A 10,512-nucleotide genomic window follows, 5' to 3' on the forward strand; every position below is an offset into this window, starting at 1 on the left:
GAAAAGTTTCTTTAGTTACAAAGGAAAAAAATAATTTGCAGATTTGTCCTTAATGGGTGTGATTTACCTTGTTTAAAAGTATCACAAGTAATCTTTCTGAGATGAGAATATTCTTTTCACCTAAGCACCGATTCTGAAGTTTTAATTACAAATCAGGTGGAAGCATCGTTAGTTTTTTTTGCAGCTGGAAGGAGTGTTGAAGAAAAGAGAGGCAGCGATGTTTCTCCTTGCAGAACATAAAAGCACATTACTGTGCCCTCATGCTCAGAGCAGGTTATGGCTCTTGCTCTCACGTTTTGCAGAATGGGAAAACACTACCACTTTTCCCTAAATGCCAGCTGGACAGTCTCCTTCTCTACGTCCTGAGACTTCAGTTACCTCTGTTTTACGTTGTCCTTCTCCTGTGCTGAGTTACCAGAGTGAGCAGGAGGAGCGCAGGTGCTTCCCCCATCGGGCAGGAGCTGCTTTGGTGCTCTGTACCTTTAAGGGGCTGACCCTATCCCACGGTGAGCTGTTATAAGGGCAGGTAGAGAAGCGGTGCCCCGAGCAGAGAGCTGGCAGCAGAGCGGGGCGCAGCTCCTCTATAATGACTGGCCACCGCATTTGGGGATATGGGAAGGATGACGGTAGGTCTTAGCATTTCCGTGCTGCATCTCTCTCTCTTCCCCCACTCGTTTTCTTTCTAGAGCTGTTGCCTAAGCCCTGCAGAGCTCCTCTGCATTTTGATGTCTGCAAGCACCAAGTATGTACAGGAGGTAATTAATTACTTTCTCGATAATAAATAGCACCCAGAAAGTGGCCCCGAAAGAGGCACAAATGTGTGACTGCTGCCTTTCGTTGTTGGAATCAATGTCCCTAAACTGAGGGAAGCAGTGCTGAGTGGGTTTTTTTTCAGGCTGCAGTTATTACAGATGGGTACCTTTCCAAAAAGCTGTTAGGGAAAGGATTAACTGTGTCTATGTCTCTAAAAGCAACTCTTTTAACTAAAGAAGATTTAGTAGAGCAGTAATAGATCTGCTGATCAAGTACAGCAGTTGCAATGTGGTATCTATGCTTCCACAGATGTGAACAAAGTAAGGTATGTGTTATATTTCTAGAACATGAGTAAATTGAACAGATGAGTTTCAGAGATCTCTACAGAACAGTTTATACTTTCTGATTTGACAGCTTTTAATTTAGTCATCCTCCTTTGCTTCCCACCTCCAAGAACGTATGTCACGGTGAGAGGATACATGAAGCTACTGAGCGATTCCTACAGCAGTGTTTTATAGCACCTGTGTCCTTTACAGAGAAGGATGGATGAGTGGCTGATGTCCAGTAAGGCAGTCTTTTGCATAACGTTCAGGAACCAGTCTCTCTTAACAGCCATGTTTTAGTTTCTGTGGGTCCAAAAGCAAGTTTGAATGCTAAGTGAAGCTGGTTAGAGCTATTAGACAGTTTTATGTGTTTGGGCATGTAGGTTATAGTGACAAAGCCAGTCTTACAAAGCTTATAAGAGACAAATTATATTGCCTAAGCTTGTGTAACAGCATTTAAATCTGAATCTGCTGTATAGTCAGGCTGAGAAAAGATGCTATTTTATAAGCTTAGCTGTTTGGAAAATGCTGAAGACAAATAAAAGCATAGTAGATTACTTGTTTTGTTATGTAAACTCAAGGAGGGTACATACATGTGCTTTTCTTAAAAAAGTTTCTGCTCATGAAGGTATGTGGGAGTCTTACAGTTATTACTCTTAATACTTTATGAACATAGCAGTAGAAGATCTCAATTGCTTCCTGCATTACCATACTGAAGTAGAAAAAATCATAACTAATTCTTTGATACAGATAAGGTTTTTATTATCTCAAACAGCATAAGAATGTTCCAGCTCTGGTGGCAGAGAGCTGTTATTAAATTGGTCCTTCTCACAACTCTATTGAGGTCAGGAAGTCCAAAAATGTTAATTATCACACTGTACCCTTCACTCAGGGTAGAGAGATACCATAATGGGCATGAGTAAAGAATGAAGCTGCCTCAAAGATTTACTGCAGTCATAAAATTACTTTAAAAATAACTGCATAGTCAGTAGCTAAGAGATTGAGTCATCTGCATCTAATTTGAATCACCGAAGCTTTTACACTATCTTTCCCAGGAAGAATTAAATGCTATTTCTTTGAGGAGTGCATGTGTGTGTGCAAGTGAGTTTACACCTGCACTGCCTTGGATGGTCTTCAGATACCTCAGCAATGTAATTACAAACTCCACAGAGAATGAGTGGCACAAGTAACTGAAGATGCAGCAGTCTGTGGATGTTCTGACTCCCTTAGTGTGTTTTGTACAAGATAGTTGAATCCCCCGTCTTGCTGCAGCCTGTTTGTGCTAATAAAAACACACCAGCTTAAAATTCAAATTAACTCCTTAGAGACCAAACTTTTGAGTCACTCCTGCTCACCAAGCTTTACTTCAAACCTCATGAAAATCGGTAATCCTTATTTTGTGTATAGTAGGAAGAAAATAATGGTGTTTTCCTTTCCTTCCTTTTTGAAGGACCTTCAGAGTGGCACAGATCTTATCCTATTGCCCAAGGAAACCGCCAGTCACCTATTGATATAGTTTCTGCAAGAGCAGTTTATGACCCTAATCTGAAGCCACTCATTTTCTCCTATGAATCGTCTACATCTCTTAACATCTCCAACAATGGCCATTCAGTTATGGTTGAGTTTGAAGATACCGATGACAAGACAGGTGAGACTAATACACAGCCAACTAACTTGGAATACTGTTTTGTGACTTAGTGAAGGGAAACAAGTAAGTACATTCTATGTGGTGTATTTATGATACATAGTTTTAATTTAGAACAGGGCATATGACCAGAACCCTTTATATTTTGGCTTCTTGAGCCCCATGTTTCTTGCCTTCACTTGAGATGCTAGCAATGCAATATCGCACATCAGAACTCTGTGTTTGGAAAAGCTCTTGCACCCGGGAAATCAGAAGATTGTTTGCAGCACTTACCTTTTAAATGGGGGTTGTCAGTTTGCTAGGCAAGGAATCCATGCATCTTTCCATTGCTCCTAGACCACATCAGCATGCAGAGCAATATCTAAGCTCCTCACTATCATCCTTCCATGATCATCCAAATCAAAGATGCTAACAGACATGCCAGTCCTGTCTGGCTGTCTGCCCAGTTTCCATTGACAGGGGTAGGGAAGAGAAAAGCATTAGCAGAGATGGGGTCATTATAATCATAGTCACTACACCAAGTTGTATCTGGACCAATCACTGTTACCTTGTGTTTGTTTTCTTCTTTCTTCCCTGCCTCATAGCAATTCAATTTCTTCAGAAATTATAAAACCTTCAGCCAATTCTGAGTTGGCAGCAGCTTGTGGATGTTGGACTATCTGCAGTTGTGTATTATTCTTGTCCCTTAGCTCTTGCCAGAGATTATAGTGATTGATTGCTTCTGCTTAAGTGATTGATTGCTTCTGTTAATCCTGCTTCCATGGTAGAACTTGGTTTTGCATCTGTGGTGTAGAAGAGGGGCATTCAAGTGGAGATGATAACTTTTAAACCTATAAGCTGATTTCATTTGGGCATGTTTAGTGATTCTAGCTAAGTAGGATACCCTAGATAACAGAAAGTAACGTGCTTTAAGTGACTTGTCTGTGCTGGTAACCCTTTGAAATAAGGGCTGGGGGTTAAAATTCCAGCCATTCTGGTTTAAAATTTCTCATCATGAATGAATCCACCCAGTCAAATGATCAGGTTTTCAAGCGTCATTACTGACTTTGAAAAGAAGACTGGATGTCGATTTTTCCCAAAAATCTTACTACACAGATCCATTAAGCATGCCACCCTATGAAAGAGAATTTGTAAAATATGTGTGGAAGTATTATCTTAGCTTGCTAACTACATTAATGCAATTCAAACCTGAACTTTATCTACATAACAGTGAACTTTATGCAGCTTGAGAACATCTATTAAGCTGGATTAAATGATACAGACTCAGAGCACGTGGGAATTAAGACCTCTGCCCTTGCTACGCTAAGCCCATGCCTTGTTTCAATAATGCTTTTAAGGAAGAAGGCTGCTAGGAGTGGAAGACATGATTTAAAGTGGTTTTAGTTGTGTTGAAATAGATCTGGTGACTCACAGCTCTGTATAAATGGCACAACAGCATTTTGACAGTAAGCCATCATAGCTAGATTTCTTAAAATAATATTTAAGACAGGTGATACATTTTATTACTAAGTTCAGAAAAATGTACAAGGAGAGACTTAGATTCCTAATTAATACTAAATCCTTTGATTTGACAACACCAGTTTCCTGCATAAAGGCCAGCTGGAACTATTAACATGTGGCAGCTCTGTGCAAGCCGCAGATTTAATTTTTTAAATGAAATATTACTGACTACACCAAAGATGAGTGGTTTATAGAAACTAAATGTCCTTCTAATTTTCTTGAAATAAGACTTTGATCAGGTTTTCATGTGTGTTGAGCAAAATTCATTTGATTTAGTGCCATATAAAATTACAGGAGGAAAACTGATGCTGTTGGTAAAGTATCTTCTATAGGTGGCATCTTAAACATTCATCAGTTCTTAAGTGTTATTTCTAAATGATGTATGAAGTTTCTCTGTAACATTTCCTCCCTTTTACAAGGCAATTTGAGATTCTGAATGGTGTTGTGTGAAGTACAGCCTATTATATTACCTCTTTTATGGGATCAGGTTTTTAAAGGAAACAGAATATAGATAACCTCCACTGGAAGTAAAGATACTCTAAAAAGGAAAGTCTTAGCTGAATTGCCTACCTGATGTGAAGGTATCTACAGTCTTTTGCACAAACTCCCAAGTAGCTCTGTCAAAAATACTTTAGCTACAAAAATTTCAAATTGCTTTTTTTTGGTTTGGGTTTGTTTTTTTTTTGTTTTTTTTTTAATTTTCAACTTGTATTTATTATGTTTAACAGGCAAGGCATAACCATAACTATGGCTGTCACATGTTCATATATCACCTTTGAAAAAAAGCCACAAAATTCTGTACAAATAGCCACTCAATCTTTTTAATTTAAAATTTTACATGAATTCAGGTGCTTTCCAGGAAGGAATGCAACCCTTCTAAATGTCCGGATGATGCATCTTTTTAATGTGGCAATTAGGGAATGTTACTCATTTTTTTTTTTCCCCACTATTGTGCCAACAACAGTTAGTCTTTACTAACAGGAGCTAAAAAGGCAGAATGCTTAAGCTTTTTCCTTTTTTGTTTGTTTGTTTTGTTTTTTTTTTTGCCTAGCTATCAGCAGTGGTCCCCTTGAGAATCCATTTCGGCTAAAGCAGTTTCACTTTCACTGGGGGACAAATCCCAGCCAGGGATCGGAGCACACAATTGATGGCAAGCCTTTTCCCTGTGAGGTAACAATGTATTTTTTACAGTTGGATTAATTCATGCAAATACTGTTGACAAATGACTTTGTCTGCAGTGGGGACTGAATGTCCTTTAGGATTCTGATTGCTTACTCACCATGGTTAGGTCAGCACAGACTTTAATGAGCTGGTGCTATACATAGCTTAGAAATGTCTTTGTTTGGGGGCTCTTGAAGAAGTTCTGCAAAGCAAGGACAAGGCACAGACCCTTCCCAGCTCAGTCTATCCCAAATATGGCAGCATGGCATCCTGGAGTCTACCAGTGAGCAGCAGAGCATAGTGCTTCATGGGATAGGTCACAGGTTAATGCCTGATTTGTTTCAATTAAAGCTGTGTGGTGGGGTGAGTCTTGGCACCTGGTGTCCAGCCAAGCTGCTCTATCATTCCCCTCCTTAGCTGGGCAGGTGAAAGAAGGTGATCAGGATCAGGACAGGAAGTGATCACTTACCAATTAGTCATGGGCAAAACAGAACTTGACTTGAGGAAAATCTGTTTAATTCATTACCAAACAAATTGATAGGATAATGAGAAATAAAACCAAATCTTTGATAAACACCTTCCTCCCAGGCTTAAATTTACTGATTTTTCTCTGCCTCCTTCCACCCCTGGCACAGAGGTATGGGGAATAAGGGTTGTGGTCACAACCTTACAAGTTCTCTTCTGCTCCTTCCTCCTCAGGGGAGGTCTCTTATGCTCTTCCCCTGCTTCAGTGTGGGGTCTCTCCCATGGAAGACAGTCCTCCATGAACTTCTACAACATGAGCCCTTCGCACGGGCTGCAGTTCTTCATGAACGGCTCCAGCGTGGGTCCCCTCCACGGGGTGCAGTCCTTCAGGCACAGATTGCTCCAGCATGGGTCCCCCATGGGGTCACTAGTCCTGCAGCAAACCTGCTCCAGCCTGGGCTTCCCTCAGGGTCACAGCTGCCTTTGGACATCCCCCTGCTCTGGTGTGGGTTCCTCTCTGGGCTGCAGGTGGATATCTGTTCCACCATGGACCTCCATGGGTTGCAGGGGAACAGCCTGCCCCACCATAGGCTGCAGGAGAATCTCTGCTCCAGTGCCTGGAACGCCTCCTTGCCTCCTGCACTGACCTTGGTGTCTGCAGAGCTGTTCCTCTAACATATTCTCACTCCTCTCTCCAGCTGAAGCTGTGTGGGTTTTTTTCCCCTTAAATACGTTGTCCCAGAGGTGCTACCATCACTGATGCCTCAGCCTTGGCCAGTGGTGGAGTCTGTCTTGGAGTTGGCTGGCATTGGCTCTATTGCATATAGGCAGAGCTTCCAGTAGCTTCTCACAGGCGGCACCCCTGTAGCCCACCTGCTACAAAGACTGTGCCATGCAAGCCCAATATAGGTGTATATACAGTAACTTTGTCCAGTGTCTGTCCATGTTGATGGACTGGTCCAAAAGTTTGAACTTGTTAATCCTTCCAAAGATGCCTTTGGAGTAAAAACAACATTATGTTATAAATGTCTGTTATATTAGTGCCTGTTCGCATGAGACAAACTATTTTAGCAACTTCTATTACTAATTTGTTTAATTCCTGTTTGTTATTTTTCTTTAAAGCTCCACTTAGTTCACTGGAATGCCAGAAAATATGCAACATTTGGAGAAGCAGCAGCAGCTCCAGATGGCTTGGCAGTAGTTGCTGTTTTCTTGGAGGTAAGAACTGCAAAAATAGCATGTTTAGATGATGAAAAGCATTATGCTGTCAAGTGTTTGAGAACCAAGCTGCATATTTAAGAAGTGCTTAAGGAAAACAGATGACTTATTGGAGGCAGTAACTCATTGCAAATTGCTGTTAAACTTACATTAGTAGGAATGTTGAGATTCAGATAAGAAAACAACACCTATTCGAAGCATAATTATAGTCATTCTTATTTAATTTGTCTATTCCATTATTTTAGATTGGGCAAGAACATGCCAGTATGAACAGACTCACTGATGCTTTTTACATGGTAAAATTTAAAGTAAGTCTTAAGCTCTTTATATTTGTTTTTGGGATAGCCTTTAAAAATCAGGCTCATGTACATGTTTGAGACAAAAATGGAAAAACACCCACCACAAATTTCCCATCATTAGAATATCACTGTAGTTATATTCTCCTTTTCCCCTGCAAAGTTCATCTCACTTGCCTAATCTCAGGTGCTTCACAAATCTGTGCTGGCCACACTGGTCATTCAGAGGTTGTACCTTTCCCAGAGCATCTAAAAATCAAAAGCTCCATGACCCTTCAGGCTCAGCTTTTAGACTTGGCCAAATAATCCTTTTCCATTGAGCCTCACCTTGAACAAGTTGAAGTTGGCTGTCTGTCTTCTGCTGCAAAGCTCTGTTGGGGTTGTCAGGGTTTAAGCTCAGCCAGTAACTCGGAACCATGCAGCTGCTTACTCACTGCCCCTGCTCTTGGAAGGATGGGGAGAAGAATCGAAAGAATGTCACTCCCATGAGTTGACGTAAGAACAGCCCACTAAGATTTAACACAAACCACTGCTGCTACCACCAGTAATAATAAAGATAAGGGAAATAACAAGGGAAGAGAATACAGCCACTCACCACCTGCCAACCGATACCCAACCTGACCAAGCAGTGATCTAACCCTTCCGGGTAACTGCCCCCAGTTTATATAGTGGGCATGACGTGCTGTGGTATGGAATACCCCTTTGGTTATTTTGGGTCAGGTGTCCTGTCTCTGCTTCCTCACAGCTTCCCCTCCTCCCTGGCAGAGCATGAGACTCAGTCCTAGGTCAGAGTAAACGTTACTGAGCAGCAACTAAAAACATCAGTGTTATCAGCGTTGCTCCCAGGCTGAAAGTCAAAAACACAGCACTGCACCAGCTACTAACGAGGAGAAAAAACGACTGCTACTTCTGAACCTAGGACAGAGGTCCTGAGCAGTCTAGTCTTGTAGTGATATGTGAATGTGGTCTTTAACCACATGTATCTGAGAGCTTCAAAGATTGATACCTGCTGTGCTTTCTCAAGTGCATACTGATTAGACCACTACAAATGTTATCCTTTCTGGATTTACGTGAGGCTAATGCATTCTATAACATGCATATGTTGTATTATGCAAAATTATATCTAATGCTTGGGTGGGCATATTATTTCTTGCTCCTCCATATAATGCCTGTGAAGGACAAGAACATAGCAGTGTGTAGGCTGCAAACACACTAATGATACTTTGATGTTTAAGTGATTTTTTCCATTTGTAGGAAAGAAATAGTTATCCCTCAGCTGTAGTGGTGGAAGTTCTGCAGGTTTGTCACTGGGAATAAGCTGCATATTCTGCTCCTTATAAGTGATTTTACAGACAATTGGACAGTGCTTTTTGTGTGATGAAGTACCTTTCAGATACTCCTACAAGCTGAAAAATCTTGCCCTAGACTATGGTAGTTAAGGCAATCATGACTTCAGGGAAAAACTCCTGTTTCTACAGGTCTTTAGGTTCAGCAACCTACCTCTAATTTTAGACTTCAACATTTGATTTTTAAAGCACGTATTTGTCCTAGCAGACATGACTGAGGGCAAGTTTTCCATAGTGAATATTCTCTACAAAAATAGATGTGGAAGAACAGAAAATAGCAGGTAATGAGACAAGGAATTCTGTTATGATATTATCTAGAGCTCACACTGAACACTATATGTTGAATACGCTTCCTGCATTGTTTTTAGACCTTCTGTGACAAGAGCTGAACTTTGGTAGGGGCAATGGGGCAAGAACTCAAAGTCCAGTAAGCCAGGAGCAGGAATCAGACTTGCCATGTTACTCCTGTAAAACTTGTTATAAGGCAACCAAAGCTTTGTAGACTTTTCCTTTCTGCTAGCTTTTAATGCTGCTGTAGCATTTCTTATTTTAAAATAAATAATTAAATTTATTATGTACTTAAGAGTAAAAAGATAAATTTCAAGTTTGGTTTTTTTTTGTGTGTGTTTTGGTTTTGTTTTTTTTTCCCCCAGGGAACAAAAGCTCAATTTAGTAGCTTCAACCCTAAATGTCTCCTGCCATTGAATCTAGATTATTGGACATACCTTGGTTCTTTGACAACACCACCCCTTAATGAGAGTGTAACATGGATAGTGCTGAAAGAAGCAATCAGCATTTCTGAGAAACAGGTAAATTTCTGATACTCCCCTAGCTCTTGTATGAGTCAAGGCTGGATAAACAGGCAGTGAGTGATTAGATTTGCAGTGGGGCTAAGTTGAAAGACCATTAACTTGTGAATAATCAGGCTGCTTAATTATCAGAGCTTTTGATTTTTTGTTAATACTCTATAGGATCTTTGCTTGAACCTGTTCTATTAATAGATTAAAATGTACTGAATACTTTCCTTTTGTCCAAACCCCAGAATTTTAGTACTGATTGCCCTCTTGAGCAGTGAATTATTTTGCCTGAATTTACAGCTGGAGAAATTTCGCATGCTCCTCTTCACCAGTGAGGAAGACCAGAGGATCCAAATGGTCAATAATTTTCGCCCCCCTCAGCCTCTTAAGGGGAGAGTAGTTCGAGCTTCCTTCAAGGCCTGAAGAAAACTGATAATGGCACTGAGATATCCAAGAGCTTCCGCATCTGAGATACTATAAACAGGAACTCTAGTCTTCAGATTACTTCTGGAATACACAAGATAACCATTTCCATGAACATTCAACCTGGAGGGGGATAATCTTCTGACTTTCTACTTTATTTGAATTGCTCATTCTTTTCAGAAATGGCATATTTTTAATAAAAGGAATAGTTGAGCAAACCACCATGTCTCCAAGACCTGAAACTCTAAAAATTAAGGTGAAATTCAAATCCCACTTTATATAAAATGGGAAATTATGTAGTGATGTAGTACCAGTGGTCACAACTTCTAATTGTCTCTTTTAATACATGATGAAATAGTCAACAATCTTGGGCAAATTGCAATGAAGTTTTCCTTACTGATTGTTAGCATTTCCTGAGCTCTGTTTAATTTCAGGATTGCTTTCACTGTATTCTTGCTGTCTGTCAACCTATAGCGTGCACGTGAATAGCACTAGCAAAATGGTTTTTACTCACCTCAAGTAGCTGCTGGTATGAAAACCACATATACGTTTAATTATATATATTTACAACTAATTTAAAATAAT

General features: G+C 40.3%; 1 protein-coding gene across 2 annotated transcripts; it reads left to right on the forward strand.

Moving 5' to 3' along the window:
- Positions 1 to 396: 396 nt before the first annotated feature.
- Positions 397 to 10,129, forward strand: CA7 (carbonic anhydrase 7). 2 transcript variants are annotated; one of them, XM_061458482.1, is made up of 7 exons: positions 401 to 626; positions 2,527 to 2,724; positions 5,273 to 5,391; positions 6,970 to 7,065; positions 7,311 to 7,373; positions 9,361 to 9,516; positions 9,805 to 10,129. In XM_061458482.1, exons 1-7 carry the CDS (start codon positions 587 to 589, stop codon positions 9,925 to 9,927), a joined length of 795 nt encoding a protein of 264 aa, XP_061314466.1. In that variant the 5' UTR covers positions 401 to 586; the 3' UTR covers positions 9,928 to 10,129. The 2 variants fall into 2 exon arrangements, with proteins under 2 accessions (XP_061314467.1, XP_061314466.1); XM_061458483.1 differs by lacking the exon at positions 7,311 to 7,373 and having other exon boundaries at positions 397 to 626.
- The last annotated feature ends 383 nt before the right edge of the window (positions 10,130 to 10,512 follow it).

This window comes from Pezoporus flaviventris, unplaced genomic scaffold (genome assembly GCF_033815535.1).
Source record: "Pezoporus flaviventris isolate CSIRO_AGI_PZ_B2104156 unplaced genomic scaffold, CSIRO_AGI_Pfla_v1 ptg000027l, whole genome shotgun sequence".
Classification (NCBI taxonomy): Eukaryota; Metazoa; Chordata; class Aves; order Psittaciformes; family Psittacidae; genus Pezoporus; species Pezoporus flaviventris.

Coding starts and splice junctions, on each gene's coding strand:
- CA7 (XM_061458482.1), top strand. CDS start 587: ATGACTGGCCACCGCATTTGGGGATATGGGAAGGATGACG. Junction 2,725..5,272: donor AGATACCGATGACAAGACAG/GTGAGACTAATA, acceptor TTTTTTGCCTAG/CTATCAGCAGTGGTCCCCTT. Junction 5,392..6,969: donor GCAAGCCTTTTCCCTGTGAG/GTAACAATGTAT, acceptor TTTTCTTTAAAG/CTCCACTTAGTTCACTGGAA.